This window comes from Dipodomys spectabilis, unplaced genomic scaffold, assembly GCF_019054845.1.
Source record: "Dipodomys spectabilis isolate Male_0828 unplaced genomic scaffold, ASM1905484v1 ptg000067l, whole genome shotgun sequence".
Classification (NCBI taxonomy): Eukaryota; Metazoa; Chordata; class Mammalia; order Rodentia; family Heteromyidae; genus Dipodomys; species Dipodomys spectabilis.
This window is the reverse complement of record NW_024870744.1, coordinates 2740603-2761278: the sequence shown is the minus strand read 5'-3', so window position 1 is coordinate 2761278 and position 20676 is coordinate 2740603. Positions and strand designations below refer to the sequence as shown.

Genomic DNA, 20676 nt, shown 5'->3' with positions numbered 1-20676 from the left:
TCCGACGGGCTCCGGCCCAGCCCGGGGCGCCCCTGACCCCTTTGGATAATGTGTACGCGCCAAAGACAGCAAGCTGGGCGTCGATGGCTCCCGCCTGTGATCCTAGCTCCTCAGGAAGCTGAGATCTGAGGATTGGGGTTCGAAGTCAGCCCGGGAGAAGACTCCATGAGACACCTGATCAGCCGTCTGCCTACTTGGAGCATATTTTCTCCTATCTGCAGGGGTGCGAGGCAATGGCTACCACATCCAGCTCCCCTCTTCCCTGAAGGGAGTCGTGAACTCGTGCCAGGACTGGCTCGGAACCCTGATCTTCCAGTCTCTGGACTCCAAGTAACTAGGCTCATGACTGTGACCTACTGAAGACCAGCTGAAATCCGTTTTTGTGTTTTTCTGTCCCTGAACTTTTGTGCTTGAGGATGGTGCTCTGCCACTTGAACAGCCCCACTTTCAGCTTTTTGGTAGTTAACTGGAGATAAGAATCTCACAGACTTTCCTGACCAGACTGGCTTCAAACCATGATCCTCAGACCTTAGCCTCCTGAATAGCTAGGATTACAGGAGCAAGCCACCCAGCTATATTTCCCCCCCTTGAGGTTTCCTCACAAGTAGGGAAAGGGGTTCAGAGGTAGAATCCATTCATTTGCCTCAACGGGGGAAAGCTGTGCACACACACTGACACACAAATGCACCTTGTGTGTGTTGACTGTCTTCTATGAGTGTCAGAAAAACAGATGTTCACATCCCTGGCATAACCTAGAGTCCAAATGGTTCTCCCGCTAAGTGGTCTCTAACACTACATGAGCAGTGAACCTGAACAGAAGCCCGAGACTTCCTACAAGTCAAAAAAGCGTTCTGCCAGCCGGGCGCCGGTGGCTCACGCCTGTAATCCTAGCTAATCAGGAGGCTGAGATCTGAGAATCGTGGTTCAAAGCCAGCCCGGGCAGGAAAGACCATAAGACTCCTATCTCCAATAAACCACTAGAAAACGGGAAGTGGCGCTGTAGCTCAAGTGGTAGAATGCTTGCCTTGAGCTGAAGAGCTGAGGGACAGCACCCAGGCCCAGAGTTCAAGCCTCATGACCGACAAAAAAAAAAAAAAGGGTTCTGCCTACACCACTTTTGACCTTCTCAGGGTCTCTGGATAGAATGAATACACAATGTCACCCCCTAATCCAGTTAGCACACCCCTTCCACTAGGAAAGTCCTTGCTTGTTATTCTTGTTTTAATCATCAAACTGCAACCCTGATAAACTTGTATGTCTTCATAAACACAGCCACATAATCTAAAGGGAACACTGCTGGGTGGAGTACTGACTTGAATAACTGCGTGGGCACCGTGGCTCAAGCCTGTAATTGCAGCTACTGGGAAGGTGAAGATGGGGTTCAGATCTGAAGCCAGTGCTGGCAAAGCGTCTAAGACTATCTCAACCAATGAATGGGTGAGGTGGCATTTGTTCCACCTCCAGGGGAGGCACTAGAGCTGGGGACAATAGTGTGCACCTGTTCTTGCCAGCCATGTGGATCACAGCCCAGACATAGATGTCGCCAGGTGCCGTGAGGCTCCTACCTGAAACCCTAGCTATTCAAGAGGCTGAGATCTGAGGATCAGTTTAAAGTCAGCCCACGCAGGGAAGTCTAATGACTATTTCCAATAAACTACCAAAAAAGCCAAAAGCCTAGCTATGGCTCAAGTGAGAGATCAGGGACAATGGCCAGGTTGAGTCCAAGTCCTGGGGGGGGGGGGGGGAAGAGGGAGGGGGAAGAGGAGCTCTACCACTTGGACCCACACTTGCAGTGGTCTTGATTTTTCAGATAGGGTCCCTCCAATCATGATCTTGATGGCACAGGTGCATACTCCAACCAGCCGGCTGGTTGAGATGGGGCCTGGGCCTTATTAACTTCTGCCCAGGTGTAACAGTGCTTCTCCAGCCAATTTGAGGATTACAGCTATGTCTTTATACCTAGTCATCTTTTAAAATGTAGACCTTGTTTGGCTCCAGTGGCTCAAGGTCTATAATCCTGCTAGCGGGGGAGGGAGAGCAGTTATTCAGGTCAGGTAACAATCTTCTCTAAATCATGATCTAAAGCACTTTAAAGGTCTTGAAACTACAGCTACAGTACAGAATGCAGAGGATAGATCAGCTTTGAGAAAGCCATCACCTTCCAAGTGAAGCAACCTGGGTATCTTCTTTTGATTGCAACTCCCAAGGCAGCCCAGGATCCCTCCCACATCCAAGCACAGAACTCAGTAGCCAGATCCTATCACTCTGCTTCCATATTGCCTCTGTAAGACCTGCAAGTAAACAGTCACCTACAACTAACAATACCCAGGAACGAGCTATTTCCTTAAAGGACCTCTGAACTTGACACCACCTGAAACCAAATACTTGAGCATGGTAGTTATGTCTATGGTCCCAGCAAAGCAGGAGGTTGAGGGCCAGGAGCTCAAATCTGTCTGAGCAAGATGCCTCACCTCCAAAAATAGGAATACTACAGGTGACAAACAGGACTAAAATCACACACAAGAAAACCCCAGTTGTAGCCGGGCGCTGGTGGCTCACGCCTGTAATCCTAGCTACTCAGGAGGCTGAGATCTGAGGATCTCGGTTCAAAGCCAGCCCGGGCAGGAGAGACCGTGAGACTCCTATCTCCAATAAACCACCAGAAAACCGGAAGTGGCGCTGTAGCTCAAGTGGTAGAGCGCTCGCCTTGAGCTGAAGAGCTGAGGGACAGCGCCCAGGCCCAGAGTTCAAGCCCCACGACCGACAAAAAAAAAAAAGAAAACCCCAGTTGTAAGGCTGGGAAGATGGCTCAGTGGTAGAGCGCTTGCCTTGCATGCATGAGGCCCTGGGTTCGATTCCCTAGCACCACATAAGCAAAGAGGAAAAAAGCCAGAAGTGGCACTGTGGCTCAAGTGGTAGAGCGCTAGCCTTGAGCTGAAGAGCTGAGGGACAGCACCCAGGCTGAGTTCAGGCCCACGACCAGACACCCCCCCTGCCCCCCCGCAAAAGAAGAAAAAAAAAAGAAAAAAAAGAAAACCCCAGTTGTGTGGCAAGTTATCACTGTTCCACATCACAGGTTTAAGAAGCAATCTTGTATGTGCCTGACTCTTCCTGATTCCCAATTGTTCAAAATCAAACAACCAAAAAACTTCTCCATACAGGCCTATAGTCCCAGCCACTCAGGAGGCTTGGCTGGGAGGACAGCTTGAAGCCAGGAGTTCAAGACCATGCTGAGACCAATGCCAAAGAAAGCTTGTACATCGATGCTATGCAGGCTGCACACCATAAGCTGTAGTGACTGCCTATAACACCTGTACCATGAGGCTCCTCACCATCCACTTTATCATTGAAATCCAAACCAAGTTAACAGTTCTCTATAAAACAAGGAGAATGACCCCAGTCCAAAAAAAAATCTTTATGTTCCTTTATTGGAGCAAGATTCCTGACCAGTATACAATGATGTATTTACTAAACAGAGACCTGTGCAGAAATTACATACTAATCCATCTAGACAGGTTTTGGTTACACTTTTGCCTATGGATGGAATAGTTCCATTTGTAAGATTTTATACATCACAAAGCTTCCACGCTGTCCATGAATTCACCTCTGAGAAAGTGGCGTTTAATTTCAGCTCTATTTTACAGCATTAAAAAGCTTATGCATTTGGCAGCTTCTCTGTGATGCACAGGGCAGTTCTTCCACCCAGATCCAGTCACATTTGAACCTTAGGTTAGAGACCTGGGACTTTAGACCAATAGACACTCAAAAAGGCCCATTTTCTTAAAAAGGCCAAGAAGATAAAAATCAAGGGTAGAGTCAGAACTCTCAATTTTGAGGGTCTAGTTGTCTCAAACGACATGATTAACGACAGCAATGGTTCCCAGTTATGGAGACATTAAGACATTAATTCAAATCCCTTTATTCTCGATCCATACAGCCCTGAGGTCATCCTGCAAAGTGCGTATCAAAAAATACGAAGTCAGGGGACAGTTTGACAGTGACGTTATTATACAAGTCAAACTCGGAAGGTCAGATCAACTATGTCCATTCTGAGAGAAAAGCATCAAACCCTTTGTGTACACATTTAGTTTTATTGTAACAAAGCAACTTGTACACTTTTAACGTTTAAAACTCAGCATCATCTTTCCTTTCCAGTGAAAACAAAAGAAAATTTAAAAATAAATGAACAAAATTACAATAGAGAATGTCAATTCCAAATAAGATCCTACAGGGTCTGCTGATTCTCCTGTAGTGCCAGGGCTCAAGTCATCATTAGGAGAATTTTATTTTAAAAGTGTCATCTTAAACTGCAAGGATGTCCGTTAAACATCACAATTACACATGCCAAAGGAGAAGCCATGTTGTCAAAATGCCCACTTAACCCACCCAAACATCTCAAACCCACCCTTTGCTGACCTTCTAGAACCCCATTTTTTTAAGTTTTTTCTTTTTTTTTAAACAAGAGAAAGTAGACAGATACATGTTGGTAATGCTAACTGTCCGTATTCACATAGACACAGTGTAATCTCTGAGCCCAATATACAGAGAAAGGAGGAGAAAAGCTAGAATCTATGCACTACTACACAGGGCCTGGTGCCTCCAGCAGAGCAGAGCAACCGGAGGCTTTTCTTGTTTCCCACAGAGCAGGTGGCGGTGGTGGTGGTGTTGATTCCGTACAGTTTTTGTTGAGACAGAAAGGGATAAAAATGAATTTAGAACAGAGGTGTGTAGAGATTCTTTTCCCGTTGTATTCTGAGCAAGGTATTCCCCCCCAAATAAGTTGAGAACCATGGTGTTTTGAGAAAAGAGACCTCAAGAACAGGGCAACTGAGCACAGAGGGGAGAAGACTGCAACTTGCTCCCAGGGACTGGAGAAAATTAAGGAAAAAAAAAAAAAGTTGGAATCCATCAGTGTTTTCTATTAGTCATCTTCTCCTTCATCCTCCTGAAAGAAAAGAAGGCAGTTAATTGCCAAGGCTGATAAAACCCTATTGTCACACCTTAGCTTCTGTATGGACCACAATGAGCCCACAGTAATGTCAGGGGTGGGCCAGCTACCTATTATTTACATCCAATCAACCAACACAGCCCGAGATACTATTTCAGATAAATTAGTATTACTAATCAGTGAGCGAATTTCGTACCAAACAATCCAAAAAGCTCACATTAAGGAGAACTAGGAGGCCCTGTTTTAGCGAACTCAGGATGCTGAGATCTGAGAATCATGGATCAAAGCCAGCATAAGCAGAAAAGTTCCCATGAGACTCCTATCTCCAAGTAATAACCAGAAAACTAAAAATGGAACTGTGGCTCAAAGGGAGAGTGCTAGACTTGAGCAAAAGAGCTCAGGGTCCTGAGTTTAAAAAAAAAAAAAAAAAAAAAGACCCTAAAACAAAAAGGAATTAGGAACATGGCTCAAGTGCCAGGATAGCTCAAAGACGGGAGAAGCTCAAAGCCTACAACTGAAAAAAGGTGAGGGAGAGAAATAAAGTCCAGCAGTTCATCCAAAGCACAGTAAGCTCTGTGATTTAGAAAGTACTGTTGAACTTCATCAACGATATGACTTTCCTGGGGCTTGAACTCAGGGCCTGGGCACTGTCCCTGAATTTCTTTTGCTCAAGGCTAGCACTCTAGGCCTTTAAGCCACAGTGCCACTTCTGGCATTTTCTGTTTATATGGTACTGAGGAATCAAACCCAGGGCTTCATGCTTGCCTCAAGCACTCTACCACTAAACCACATTTCTAACCCATTGGTACAATTTATTAAAAGAACACCCTCCCCAGCCCAATCTTCCACTACACTACTGAAAAAGTCTGGAGCTCTGGCTTAATTAGGTACAGTGCCAACTGTGAGCAAAAAAACCTCATGGGGCTGGGAAGGTGGCTCGGTGTTAAGAGTGCTTGCCTTGCATGCATGAGGCCCTGGGTTCGGTTTCTCAGCACCATATAAGCAGAAAAGGCCGGAAGTGGCGCGGTGGCTCAAGTGGTAGAGTGCTTGCCTGGAGCTGAAGAGCTGAGGGACAGCGCCCAGGCCCAGAGTTCAGGCCCCACGACCACCCCCCCCCCAAATATAAAATTAAAAAAAAAAACAAAAAAACCAACTCACGGACAGCCCCCAGGCCAAGTCCAAGACCCAGGATTGGGATTGTGTGATTGTGTGTGTGCGCACACGCACGCACACGCGTGCTACAGGCTAGACCAAGATGGAAGAGGCATAGTTTTTTTGTTTTCCCTTCCCTCCACATATACCAATATCATATATAGTGAAAGCAGGGGTTATACCATGGGGAAGGGACATATAAAGCAACAAAGACATAATCTTATAAATATACTAGAAACAAGCGCATGAAAGATCTCTTTTGTGGGGCTTGAGCTCTAGGCCCGGGAGGTGTCCCTGAGCAATTCAGCTCAAGGCTCATGGAAGAGGCATAGTTTTTTTTTTTTTTTGGTCGGGCATGGGGCTTGAACTCTGCCCTCAGCTCTTCAGCTCAAGGCGAGTGCTCTACCACTTGAGCTACAGCGCCACTTCTGGTTTTCTGGTGGTTTATTGGAGATAGGAGTCTCACAGTCTCTCCTGCCCAGGCTGGCTTTGAACCGCGATCCTCAGATCTCAGCCTCCTGAGTAGCTAGGATTACAGGCGTGAGCCACCAGCGCCCGGCAAGAGGCATAGTTTTAAGTGTGGGTCAATTCCCATTTTCCTTCCTCTTCAAATTAGAACGCCTATGAAAAATATCTAGTATCTCTATAACGAGTTCATCAAATAGTTCCCTGATCTAGAACAAGGCAATTTGCTCACACATCCAAATCAGTTTTACATCACCAATCCTGTTCCACTAGCTGTGAGGCCCCAAAATACTATGGTGGGACTTTTTTTAAGTACCTTTTGGTATTTAGCTCATTCCTTTTTTTTTTATTATTGTGAAAACACTGTACAGAGGGGTTACAATTACATGGGGAAGGTAATGAGTGCATTTCTTATCAAGCATTGCAGCCTCCTCCTTTGTTTCCCCTTCCCATCCTCTCCCCCCCCAGCCCATTTCTTTTACCTCTCCTTCTTCCCCTTCATCATCATCTTCGTCTTCTTCCCCCTCGTCCTCATCCCCTTCTTCATCAATGTCTTCCAATCCTTCCTCCTCTTCATCATCATCATCATCCTCTTCTCCTTCTCCCTCCTCATCATCCATGTCAGGAACCTTTAAAAGACCAAGGTCCTTCAAGGCCTGACTTTTACACGGTGAGGCTAGCAGCACCGTGGGAAAGGCAGACGTGGCTCACCAGGTAGTACTGCAATGGGTTTGGCCAGATGTCGTCTTTGATGACCTCTCCCAACTCGTCTGCACCAGCGTCTGAGTGGTCAGCGAACCAAGTGAAGAAGCTCTCTGGTTCCTCATGCTGCCGCTTCCTGCTGGCTTTATTCTGCGTTTGACTGGAGCGCTTTGTCAAATCCTAAATAAAAAAATTGGAACTTTATCAGCTCTCTGGGACATCTGAACTCGTACAATTTAAAAATATCCCTCTAGAAAAGAAAAAACATATACCAGTAGCACAATATTTTAATTATTAGAACAAAACAACATGCACAGTGGGGCAAAGTCCCCACAAATGTTTAATAAAAGGAATTACCACCAAATTAGACTTCAACAAACAGCATTAGCAGTTTGGGGCGGTGGCAGCACACCTGCAACCCCAGCCCTGTGGCTGTGGACCAGCCAGAAGCCCAACCCAAAAATCAAAACACAAAAGAAAAAAAGGTAAGAGATGGGTGTGGTGGCAAACTTCTATAATCCTAACTACTAGAGATTGAGGTAAGAGGATTGCCATCTGAGAATTTCCCAGTACCCAGCAAGGCATTGAGACCCTATCTGAAAAATGAAAGATGGGACTGTTGGCTCACACCTGTAATCCTACTCAGGAAGGTGAGATCTGAGGATCACAGTTCAAACTCAGCCCAGCCAGGAAAGTCTGTGAGACTCTTATATCCAATTAACCACTGAAAACTGGAAGTGGCGCTGTGGCTCAAGTGGTAGAGCGCTCATCTTGAGCTGACTAGCTCAGGGATAAGTGCCCAGGCCCAAAGTTCAAGTCCCATGAGGGAAGGGAGGGAGGGAGGGAGGGAGGGAGGGAGGGAGGGAGGGAGGGAGGGAGGGAGAGAGGGAGGGAGGGAGAGAGGGAGGGAGGGAGGGAAGGAGGGAGGCAAAGGGAAAGAACTGAGGTGTGAGTCAACTGGTAAAGCAGTTGATTACTAATCCATGAAGCCCAAGTAGGATTCAGAAGCACACCACCTTACTACTATGCCTATATTTATATATGTATATCTTACTACATGGACATAAATGTACTCTAGCACATAAGCCATTTGAGAAATTCATTGACTAATACAGGAACCAAAAAGATTTCTATCAACTTTTACTTGCAATCTTACTCCTATGTACTTGGGTATACATCAGAATTTGTACTGGCTTTGCATTACCATGTTATTGACCAAAGTACCACCAAGTACTGTTAAGTTTATCAAACCATAACATGCAAAGTGTTATTTTTATCCAACAATTCCTTAAAAAGCATATACCTTTCCAGACTTCCATTTGATTTCAGTGGACTTTGAAGATGGATCACCGCTCTCATTCAGATGAAATTCTTTGGAGAGAACTTTATTTTCAAAGTAAGGATTTTCATCAAAATACTATAAAAGAGTGGAGGATTTGCAATCAATGCCACAGTACTTCAACACCACATCTCCAATTATTCTCCACATTGGCAAACAAAATTGTGGCTACTTACAAAATCTATTCTGTAACCTGATTTTATATCTTCAAATTCTGTCACTTCAACTCTGGTCAGGTAATGCAGGGCCTCTTCATCCTCCTCCCCCAGCAGTGCAGACACTGCATTGGAAAAGTGCATGTCAGGCAAACACTCACCAATCAGCGTCTCCTTTCATACTTTCCTTAGATTTCACAACTCATAAGTAACAAGACCAAGCCAAAACTTAAGTACCTAAACTCAGTTCCACATTAGACACAGTATTGTAAATTTCAAGGAGAGCTTTGCCCTCTGTCAGCACTTAGCATACATTGGATGAAATCCTCATCCAGGCTCTTCTGCTCATCAACTTGTAATAATGCCCTGCCCCACAACATACCTTGTGGATGGTTGACAAATGTTGTTACCCAAAAATTTGGGATTTTGGCGATCAATTCTGACCTCTTCTGAAAAAACGGTTGGCGGAGTTTGTTATATTTCTGTTCTACTTTCAAGATCTCCTCACTGGCTTGTTCATTAAGTCTAAAGCAAAGAAAACACATGTAGACAATGGTGGTTTATCTGCAGATGTGAATGGCCATAGCTGCAGAATACATACTTGTTTGCTCTAGGACTGCATAAAACAGGTAATAAATATTGTATAAACTGCAGTTCAAATATGGCAAAATTTCCATTTATTTACCAGTAAGCAATGCAAAAGGGTAATTTTTTTTTGTCTGTCGTGGGACCTGAACTCTGGGCCTGGGCACTCAAAGCTAGTGTTCTACCATGATCCACAGCACCACTTCCTGCTTTTTCTCCTTATGTGGTGTTGAGGAATTGAACCCAGGGCCTCAGACATGCAAGGCAAGCACTCTACCACTGAGCCACCTTCCCAGCCCAAAGGGTTAAATTTTTTTTGGGGGGGGGGGGGGGGGGGGTCGTGGGGCCTGAACTCTGGGCCTGGGCATTATCCCTCTGCTCTTCAGCTCAAGGCTAGCGCTCTACCACCTTAGCCACAGCCCCACTTCTGGCTTTTTTTCTTTTTGCTTATGTGGTGCTGAGGAATCGAACCCAGGGCCTCATGCATGCAAGGCAAGCGCTCTACCACTGAGCCACCTTCCCAGCCCACAAAGCGTTAATTCTTAAGAGTACTTAAACTAGGGGTTCATGGAACACTGTATATTATAAGTACTCATTACCAGGCAGAACCCCAACTGTTCTGTTCAAGCAAGAATTTTAACTTCAGTAACATTTGAACAGCATATTTAAAGTACTTAGCCTGGAGGATGATGGCTCATGCTGCTTTTATCATAACTACTCTGAAGGATGAGATCTGAGAATCAGTGTTTGAAGCCAGCCCCTGCACTAAGTATGTGGGGACTCTTATTTCCAATTACCAACAATTAGCTGGAAGTGGAGCTGTGGTTCAAGTTTGGCAAAACAGTACCTTGAGCAAAAAACCTCAAGTGTCCAAGGCCCTGAGTTCAAGCCTTAGGACAGGCACACAAAGGAACAACAAAAAAGAAACACCCCTCATTTCCAGGCAAAACTTCCAATTGTCTCATTCAAGTAGGAATTCTAAATAAACCTGTTGGTCAAATAACAAAGTCATGAACTAAGCAAACAATCCTTATTCCATAAGGTGGCTGCGTGTTTGTTTTTTTTTTTTTTACATTCTGGGCGACTAAAACTAGAGCTTGTTTATTCCAGGCAAGCAATCTATCACTGGACTACATACATCCCCAGCTTGCCAGGCTTGACTTTCTCAGTTGCGGGAGAGTTAGAGGAAGAATCACTAGAGCCCAAGAGCTGGGGACAAGGGCAGTTGGGACAATATGGGGAAACACTACTCACGAAAATAAAAACCACAAAACATCCACTGAAGGATGATGCAGTCTTCATCAATACCTAACTGTAATTGTACAAGTTATTTCACAGGAAAAATACCACTGGATGTACATAATATTCCCAACCATGAAGTATATATACACATGTATATACTTGTATATATGTACTTATGTATTTACAGAAGCTCCCCTTGGTGAATAGATGAGTTTCGTTGCTTTCAGTTACTACTGGATTATCAGATGGATTTCAGATAAACTCTAAAAAAAATCTTTACCTGTCTATTTCATTTTGTACTTCATCGATATGTTCAATTGCTTCTTGCTGTTCTTTTTCTGCAAAAAGAAAAGGGAAGGGGAGCATAAGACTCAACACAAATCATAACTAGTGTTTCGAAACACTGTGGTATGTGAACAGTAGCCGTAAAGCTGTTTTAAAAAAGTGCCTACTACAGGCGTGCTCTCCACGTGTTCTAGCACGCAGTTGACAAATTACTTTTTCATTAAGAGACCATTCACACAAATCCGGTTATCTGCTGGTTACTCCGAGAACATTTTACTGTTGCTTTTAAGAGTTCCATCACAAAATGTTACGGTTTCAGTTATGGGAGAAATAGCCTCATTAAGTTCTTCGTGTTTACGCTACTTATCACAAACCCTTGCCGTAGAGTAGCGCCCGCCGGTGACCAGAACACGGAAACTAGTCCGGGCAATTGGCAGGTTCGGACCCCACCACCTCTCCATGAGGATTCCTTTTCACACTAAGTTTAAGATCTGCTCGGTACCCAGGAAAGTGAAGCGGCCCAGGCCGCCCGAACCACCTCAGCGGCCCGCGGGCGCCTTCGCCTGCTCCAGCCCAGGATCCCAGCCCGGCCCGGCCCCGGTGCCCAGCCCCACAGAGCCTCTCGCTGAGACCACGAGGCCGGGGCAGGCAGAGGCTCCCGAGGGAGAGCGGAAACCGGGGTGTGCTCCGAGTCGGTGCCCTTTTGTCCCGCGACGACTGCGAACGCCGCGGAGCCCGGTGGGCGTGAAAAGGTCTGCCCGCGCGGCCCACTTCCGGTAAACTCGGGGGTCCGCGGCACCCCGGCCGAGCGCCTCCCGGGCGGGGGCCGGCGGGGGGGGCCGGGGTCCACCGCGGGCCCCTCCGCCCCCTCGGCCGCCGCGCCGGGGTCTGGCGCGCCCGGGCGGCCGCCCCACGTGGGGACCCGGCCTGAGCATCCTCCGCCGCCGCGGGCCGGCCGCGTGCTCGCCGCGCCCCCACCCCGCCCCGGCCCCGCCGAGGCCGGCCGCCGACGCCGAGGCCGAGGCTCTGCCGCCGCGGGCCGGGCGGGAAGGGAGGCGGCGCGAGAGGCCGGGCCCCGGGCCGCGTCCGGCCGCACCATGTGGCGGCGGCGGCGGCTGATGGGAGCGAGGCATCATGGCGGAGCACAATAAAGAGAGGCTTCTCGGGAGGGAGGGAGGGAGGGGGAGGGCGGGCGAGGGAGGGGGGAGAAGGGGGGGTCTCCTCCGCCCGCCCGCGCCTCGCAGGCCGCAGCGCCCGCGCCTCGCCGCCCGCCGCCGCCGCCGCGGCGCCACCCAGGGCCCCCGGCCCCGCCGCGCACAAAAAGAAGAAAAGAGGGCGCCGGGCCCCGGACCCCCCGCCCGGCCGCGCGCCCCGCGCCCCCCCGGAGCCCCCCGCGCGCGCCCCGCCGGCCGCCGCGGCCCGGGGCGAAGATGGCGGCGCGGCCGGCCCCCGCCGCGCCCGCGCTCACCTGAGGTCTCGTCGGCCCCGTCGTGGTTGGAGTTGAGCTCCTTTTTACTGACTTTGGCCGCCGGCGTCGACATGGTGCCGCTCCGCGGTCGGGGGCGCGGGGAGGGGGCGCAGGGAAGGCGAAGGGGGGGGCGGGCGGGCGGGCGGCTGCCCCTCACGCCACACGCGCGGGCGCCCGCTCGGTCCGGCCGCCTCCTCCCGGCGCTCGATCGCCCGCTCGATCGCCGCTCGCGGGTCGCCCTCCCCCTCGCTCGCTGGCTCGATCTGCCCGCGCGGCCTGGCGCCGAGGGAGCGGCGGGGGCGGCGCGCCGTGCCCCGACCCGGAGCTGCTGCGTGCGGAGGGGAGGCGGCGGCGGGCGGCGGCGGCAGGCGGCTCGCTCCCTCACTCGCGCTCCGCGCTCCGGCTTGCTGCTCGCTCTCCCCGACCGCCTCCTCCTCCTCCACCACCACCACCTCCTCCTCTCGGCGAGGGGCGGGCGCCAGGGCGCAGGCGCGTTAGGTCGCGCGCTAGGCCCGCCCCCGGCCGGAGAGGCTCGCGCCGCCTCCCCATTGGCCGCAACGCCGGGACGAGGGGGCGGAGCCTCCGCGAGCAGACACAGGGCCTGGCGGAGAGGCGGGAGGAAGGAGCGCGGCGACGTCCGGGCCGGCCCCCTGCACCGCGCTCCCCTCCCCCGCTTTCCCCTTCCCCAGCCCGACCCGGGACATTTGCGCGCGCCGGGAGCGCGGCGGCCCGAGGGGCGGGGCTTCACGGGCAGCCCCCCCCACGCCTGCGCGTCACGTGGTGGCGGAGTGGCTGCCCTAAGCCTGGCGGCGCGGGGCGCTGAGAGGGGTGTTCGCCGCCCCCTGGACGTGCAGGCCTGGCTTTAACCTGGATTTCCACCGGAGCCTGGCCATCCACCCGCCCTGGGATCAGCACTCGGGGCCTCTGGACGCATCCTTTTTCGTAGCCAAAGGACGGCAGCACCCCTGTGCTATTCCAGGTGGGGAGGCTGAGACTCTGGCTTCTTTGCACACACAGCCCGGCCGGCGTTGCCAGGTCTGGGTTCCGGCCCGCGCCCTGCCCTCGAGGTTGTGTACCCTTGAGCAGGTCAGCTCACTTCCCTCTGGATCCATTTGCAGCGGATGATAAACAAAAGCGGACGTGCTCTGAAAGCAGGGGGACACCACACTTCACCACCACTCCCGGCCCAGCTCAGTGCCGGGTGCTCCCAAGAAACCACACTGACTGCTGGCGAGAAGCAGGCACCAGTGGAACTCGCAAACGCTCGGGAGATACACGGGGCGAAGTTCCTTGCACAGCAAAGCTGAACCAGGACAGGCAAAGCCCTGCAAACCGCGCGTTCTATGGCCCAGGCATGTTCTTCTGTTTAAATTTTGCTCTCCAGCTAATGAACCGGCTCAGCTCTATCTTCCAGGGTCTCATCCAACACCTGATCCACAAAAAGCCAGAAATCTCTCCCTGATGTTTTTAACCAGAGTTCAAGCATCAGTACTAGCACAAACCACACGCCAAGGGTGTCTGTGCCCCTACGCACATGCACACATACACACAGATGTACACACAAAGATATAAAGCAAAAAACCCACAATCAACCAGGAGGCTGAGAGCAAATAGTCATAATACTTAATGTAGGAACACTGAAAAGCAAACTCCAGGTGCTTGTGGCTCACAGCTGTAAATCCTAGATACTCAGGAGGCTGAGATCTGAGGGGCACTGTTGGGAAACTAGCCCAGGCAGCACAGTCCATGAGACTTCTCTCCAATTAACCACCAAAAAGCTGGAAGTGGAGCTGTGACTCAGGTCACACAGCTAGAGTGCTAGCTTTGTGCACACAAAAAGCTCAAGAGACAGCGCCCAGGCCCTGAGTTCAAGCCCTAGGACAAGCACAATAAAAAGCAAAATTCAGGGGCTGGGAATGTGGCTTGGTGGTAAAGTGCTTGCCTAGCATGCATGAAGTCCTGGGTTCAATACCTCAGCCACGAAAACAGAAAAAGCAGCAATTGGAGCTGTGGATGAAGTGGTAGAGCACTAGCCTTGAGCAAAGAAGCTCAAGGACAGTACCCAGGCCCTAAGTTCAAACCTCAGGACTGGCAAAAAAAAATAAAAATAAACACAAAAAGGAAAACTCAGAAAACTTGAGGGAATGGGTAAATTTGGGAGAGAGGAGAGAGGAGAATGATAGAAGGGTGACATTGGTCGAGATGCACTAGATATAAACTGATGCACTGAATTTAAACACTTTTGTACAATGTTTACAGATAAAAATAATTGGACTGGGAAGGTGGCTCAGTGGTAGAGTGTTTGTCTGGCATGCATGAGGCCCTGGGTTTGATTCCTCAGCACCACATAAACAGAAAAAGCTGAAGTGGTGCTGTGGCTCAAGTGGTAGATGGCTACCCTTGAGCTGAACAGCTAAGAGGGATGGCGCCCAGGCACAGAGTTCAAGCCTTCCCCTCCCCCCCCACAAAGAAAAAAAAGGTTAAAAGAATTCTTTTTAAAATCCACAATCAGTTCTTATGAGCAATGTTTCCTCTTCTACACTACTGAAGCATGAACAAGAGTCACAGGTTGTGATAACTTCATACAGTTTTTACTTAAACCTCACAAAATACAGATTAAGTCTTAATATCCTCACTCCACAGATAAATTTTTAAATTACTGGGAAAAACCTTGGTTTTGTAAATGGCAGGCAAACACCCTTAAGACCAAACCACACCCCAAAATAACTTATAGTAAGTGGAAGAACCAAGATTCTAAACCAGTATTTTTGCTTTTTTACTTTTATATTTTGGGGTGCTGACGATGAAACCTAACAGTAAATACTTAGGCTCTTCTTTGCAGTACCAGACTGAAACCAGGACTTCTGGCAGGGAGCATACGAAGCAAGTGCTCTACTACCTGAGGCCTAGCCCTGTTGCTGTTTTCTTTTCTTCTGGGGAATAGGGGGCAAAAAGGGATTGAACTCAAAACCTTACTGTTTTGTGCCAATCCTAATGCTTAAAGGAACTTGGCTTCATATTGCAATCCTCAGATCTCAGCCTCCTGAGTAGCTAGGATTCTAGGCGTGAGCCATCAGAACCCAGATCAAAACTTTTGTTAATTTTGTTTTTGAAACGTGGTCTCAGTAACTTTCCCTGGGCTGGACTCCATGTCTGGCCTTTAGGCTGGGAATGTGGCTTAGTGGTAGAGTGCTTAGCATGCATGAAGCCCTGGGTTCAATTCCTCAGAAACACATAAACAGAAAAAGCCGGAAGTGGCGCTGTGGCTGAAGTGATAGGAGTGCTAGGCTTGAGCAAAAAGCAGCTCAGGGAAAGTGCCCAGGCGAGTTCAAGCCCAAGGACTGGCAAAAAAAAAAAAGGGGGGGGGGAGAGATGGGAAGGAGAAACAGGAGGAGGCAATAATGCTTGATAAAAAAATGTGGGCTGGGATGTAGCTCAGTGGCAAAGCGCTTGCCTAGCAAGTGCAACGTCCTGGGTTCGATCCCCAGTACCAAAAAAGAAAAGACAAAAAAAATACAGTTAAAAAAACAAACAAACAAACAAACAAAAAAATGTACTCCAGGGGCTGGGAAGGTGGCTCAGTGGTAGAGCGCTTGCCTTGCATGTCAGAGGCCCTGGGTTCGATTCCTCAGCACCACATAAGCAAAAAAGAAAAAAAAGCCGGAAGTGGCGCTGTGGCTCAAGTGGTAGAGCGCTAGCCTTGAGCTGAGGAGCTGAGGGACAGCGCCTAAGCCCAGAGGTTCAGGCCCCACGACCAGACCCCCCCCCCCAAAAAAAAATGTACTCAATTGGGCTGGGAAGGTGGCTAAGTGATAGAGTGCTTGCCTTGCATGCCAGAGGCCCTGGGTTCGATTCCTCAGCACCACATAAGCAGAAGGAAAAAAAAGCCAGAAGTGGCGCTGTGGCTCAAGTGGTAGAGCACTAGCCTTGAGCTGAAGAGCTGAGGGACAGTGCCCAGGCCCAGAGTTCAGGCCCCATGACCGGACCCCCCCCCCCCCAAAAAAAAAATGTACTCAAGCCGAGCGCTGGTGACTCACGCCTGAAATCCTAGCTACTCAGGAGGCTGAGATCTGAGAATCATGCTTCAAAGCCAGCCCGGGCAGGAAAGTCCGTGAGATTCTTATCTCCAATAAACCACTCAAAAACCAGAAGTGGCGCTGTGGTTCAATCAGTAGAGTGCTCGCCTTGAGCTGAAGAGGCCAGGGACAGCGCCCAAGCCCAGAGTTCAAGCCCCACAACCAACCAAAAAAAAAAAAAGTACTCATTACATGGCCCATGTAATTGTAACCCTTATGTACAGTATTTTCACAATAAAAAATAATGTCTAGCCTTTTTTTTTGGGGGGGGGGGGAGGCCAGGGGCTTAAACTAAGGACCTAGGCACTGTCCCTGAGCTCTTTTGCTCAAGGCTAGTGCTCCACCATTTTTGGTTGTTTTTTTTTTTGGGTTCGGTCGTGGGACCTGAACTCTGGGCCTGGGCGCTGTCCCTCAGCTCTTCAACTCAAGGCTAGCACTCTACCACTTGAGCCACAGCACCACTTCCGGCTTTTTTCTTTTTGCTTATGTGGTGCTGAGGAATCGAACTCAGGGCCTCAGGCATGCAAGGCAAGCGCTCTACCACTGAGCCACCTTCCCAGCCCTGCTCCACCATTTTGAGCCACAGCACCACTTAATTTTCTGGTGGTTAATTGGAGAAAAATCTCAAGGACTTTCCTGCCTGGGCTGACTTCAAACCAGATCCTCAGCTCTCAGCCTCCTGAGTATCTAGGACTACATGTGATCCACAGATAGTGCTGGCTACCCTTCAATTTTTTTTTTTTTTTTTTTGTCGGTCGTGGGGCTTGAACTCTGGGCCTGGGCGCTGTCCCTCAGCTCTTCAGCTCAAGGTGAGTGCTCTACCACTTGAGCCACAGCGTCACTTCCGGTTTTCTGGTGGTTTATTGGAGATAGGAGTCTCACGGTCTTTCCTGCCCGGGCTGGCTTTGAACCGCGATCCTCAGATCTCAGCCTCCTGAGTAGCTAGGATTACAGGCGTGAGCCACCAGCGCCCGGCTCCTTCAATTTTGTTTGTGTTTGTGTTTGCACATGTGTGCCACACTGTGGCTTGAACTCAGGGCCTCCACTGCTGGAAACCTCTTCTATGAAGCCAATGCACAGGTTGGTGTCAGTGACCCACCTGTTTCCCAGACCTCCAGGGACCCAGAAGGCCCCAGGAACCCTGTGACGTCTTGTGATCAGGCAGAGGGCTTAAAGGCTCCATTCCCTTCTTGCCAGCGCCGGTCCTGCCCTTCTTCCAGGCAACCCATAACCCATCAAGATGAATGCCAGGAAGTGGAAAAGAAAGAGAAAGCAAAAGGGCCAGAGAGCCAGTAAACAAGGGAGGGGCCAGGGCAGGCCTGGGCCCATTCAAGCAGTGAGCACGTGTATGGGTGCACCCACACACACCCCAACACCTGGCCCTGGGCCTTTTCCTCTCTAGCCTCTCACTTCACTTAGAATTCCTTTCTCAGCTGGGCGCTGGTGGTTCACACCAGAAATCCTACTCAGGAGGCTGAGATCTGAAGATCGCTGTTCAAAGCCAATCCAAACAGGAAAGTCCGTGAGACTCTTATCTCCAATAAACCACTATGGCTCAAGTGGTAGAGCACTAGCCTTGAGCTGAAAAGCTGAGGGCCAGCATCCGGGCCCAGATTTCAAGCCCCAGGACCAACAAAAGAAAACAAGAAAAAGAATTTCTTCCTCTTCCTGGCTATCTTGGGAGGGGAGAGAACCCCAGAGGCTGCTGGGAAATCTTAACTAGGATACCTAGAGGAGTGCCCCCACCCTTCCCTACCACACTTCTGCAAACCTCTTTCTCGTCCATAAAAATGGAGATTTAAAAGATAAGCTGCTGTCCCAAAAATGGGCAGGATTCGTACAGACATCCTGGGCACAGAGCCTTGAAGGGACTGTGACTGTACCCTCACCTTCCTTCTGGTTATTTCTCCACAAAACTACAAGACCAGGTGGGCTTGCCCATGGTCTTTGCGGATCACAAGAAGTTACCACACATCTCAAGAGGACTGATTTGTTACTCAGGAGACTGAGATCTGAGGATTGAGGTTCAAAGTCAGTCCATGCAGAATTTTTCAGTGACACTCTTTCCTCCAATTAACGAGCAAAAAGACAAATTGAAGGTATGACTCAAGTGGAAGAACACTAGCCAAATACAAGCTCAGGGACAAACAAGCTCAGGCCCTGAGTTCAAGCCCCACGACTGGCACACATGTACACGCGCACACACACACACACACACACACACACACACACACACACACACGAAGATTATTGGGTCAATCATACCAGACACTTGTCTGAAGTGCTTTACTTAGATGGCAGTCTCAGCAAGCATGAGAGCCCAATTTACAGGAAAGGAAACAGCAGATTAATCACTGGCCTAAGGACTTAGGTTTCCCACCACTCCCCCCCTACCCCTGGCAGTGCCACAGCATGGTAGGGGGCCTCTGAACCCCATCTGGAAGGTGAGGAACTGTCACCAATACCAGCACAGGTCCTCAGGAGCTCAAAGAGGACTCTCAGGTGAACCCATCCTTCCAGTAGGTCTCGACCCCTCCATGAAGTTGCTGCTTTCCTGATTCAGCCCTATCCAATCTCTACCTGAGAAGACTCCACTACAGTGCCATGTGGCTGAAGAGCCCTAATCGCCAGAGCAATCACCATGTCTAGTTCCAGGATGTCTGAAAACACAACCCCATGTCCAAGTTTAAGCCTCTAAAGAGGAGGACAAGGAAGCTGCGTAAAGCTCACTGTTGAAATGCAAGGATGAAGATGGGTGCTGGTGGTTCATGCCTGCCATCCTAGCTACTCAGGAGGCTGAAATCTGAGGATTGTGGTTCAAAGCCAGCCTGGGCAGCAGAGCCCATGAAACTTTCATCTCCAATAAACCACCAGAAAACCAAAAGTGGTAGAATGCTTTGAGCAAAAAAAGCTCAGGGACAGTGTCCAGGCCTGCAAGTTCAAGCCCCATGAGCGACCAAAAAAAAAAAGAAGCCAGGATAGTCGCTCAGATGGGGTAACTTTTGGTCAGCCAGGATCACAAAGGGGGGCTTCTCGAGGCCCAGGAGCTGAGGCTCAAGAGGTGAAAGCCTACAAAAGTGACTTTGCCCCGGTGGCTCACGCCTGTGATCCCAGCTACTCAGGAGGCTGAGATGCGAAGAATCCTGATTCAAAGCCAAGCCTGGGGGCTAAAAGACAAACTTTGAGACTCCCACTCCAAAACAACCAGCCAAAGGGCAGGTAAGCCCTCCCTAGGACCCTCACCCCAAGAGTGACTTCCCTCCAAGTCTGGAGAGGCCCTTCTTCACGGACGGAGATGATGGCCGAGAGAAGGGTGGGGGGCATCCGGGAAATGGGGCGAGGAGAAGGGCGAGGCCTGCCCGCGCGGCGCGGGGCCGGGCCGGGCCGGGCCGAGCGGGCAGGAAGCGCGAGTGGGCTCCCCGACGGCCGCGGGGAGGATTTAAACCTAGGGGCGGTCACGTGACGCTGGGCCGGGCCGGCGGCCGCGCGGGGAGCGCCAGGCGCGCGTGGTCCGCGCCGCCGCTGGGAACGGACGGCAGGCGCCGCGCGGCCCGGGGCGGGGGGCGCCGGGGCCGGAGGGCGGAGGCCGGGCCTCGGACCGGCCGGCCTCCCACCCGCGTCGAGGCGCGGGGAGCCCGCCCAGCCGGGCTCAGCGGCGGCCGCCGGGGCCGGGGTGCGGGGGCCGCGCCCCAGGAGGAGGAGGCGGAGGACCCCGCGGCGCGGAGCCGCCCCGCGCCGCCGCCCGGACTCACCTCCCTTGGGCAAGCCGGGAGAGGAGGAGGCGTCGGCCGGCTTCGGGCCCGGACTGTGCTGCGCTTTCTTCGGCTGAGGCAGGAGGGAGGACTGGCGCTTGGGGGTCATGGCGCGGAGGAGAAGCCGGAGGCGAGCCCGACGCTGCGGACCCACGGCAGGCAGCGAGCGCGGGAGAGCGTCTCCAATGGCCCCGGGCCGCCCTGCCCGCCAGGGACCCCGCCGCCGCCGCCGCCGCCCCCCGCCCCGCGCGCCCTCCAATCAGGAGAAAGTTCTTTGAGTCGCTCCGAACTTCTCTCCGCGGGGAGAGGGGGGGAGGGGACACGGCACTGGGGAGGGGGAGGGGATCTGCATCTGAAACTCCTGCACCCCCTTTTCCTTTTCTGGGTCTCAAATCCCCCCCTCAGTGGTCAGTCCCGGCCCCATGGAGGGAGAACTTTCCTCCTTTTATGTTTATTTTTTTATTTTTTTTTCTTCCCTCTTCCTTTGGTCTGCAGAACACTCAAGTG

General features: G+C 50.9%; 1 protein-coding gene across 2 annotated transcripts; it reads right to left on the bottom strand.

Moving 5' to 3' along the window:
• Nucleotides 1–3400: 3400 nt before the first annotated feature.
• Nucleotides 3401–20345, bottom strand: Set (SET nuclear proto-oncogene). 2 transcript variants are annotated; one of them, XM_042681078.1, is made up of 8 exons: nucleotides 20170–20345; nucleotides 10869–10926; nucleotides 9144–9286; nucleotides 8783–8886; nucleotides 8571–8684; nucleotides 7277–7447; nucleotides 7048–7194; nucleotides 3401–4945 (listed from the first exon to the last, which is right to left on the bottom strand). In XM_042681078.1, the coding sequence occupies exons 1-8, from the start codon at nucleotides 20276–20278 to the stop codon at nucleotides 4922–4924; spliced, it is 870 nt and encodes a 289-aa protein (XP_042537012.1). In that variant the 5' UTR covers nucleotides 20279–20345; the 3' UTR covers nucleotides 3401–4921. The 2 variants fall into 2 exon arrangements, with proteins under 2 accessions (XP_042537012.1, XP_042537014.1); XM_042681080.1 differs by lacking the exon at nucleotides 20170–20345 and adding an exon at nucleotides 12342–12618.
• Nucleotides 20346–20676: the final 331 nt, after the last annotated feature.

Bases quoted from the DNA above. Each gene is read 5' to 3' on its own strand.
- Set (XM_042681078.1), bottom strand. From the start codon at position 20,278: ATGACCCCCAAGCGCCAGTCCTCCCTCCTGCCTCAGCCGAAGAAAGCG. The intron at 8,685-8,782 runs GTAAGTAGCCAC...ACTCTTTTATAG, and splicing joins CAGGTTACAGAATAGATTTT to TATTTTGATGAAAATCCTTA. The intron at 4,946-7,047 runs GTAAAAGAAATG...CTTTTCTTTCAG, and splicing joins ATGAAGGGGAAGAAGGAGAG to GAGGATGAAGGAGAAGATGA.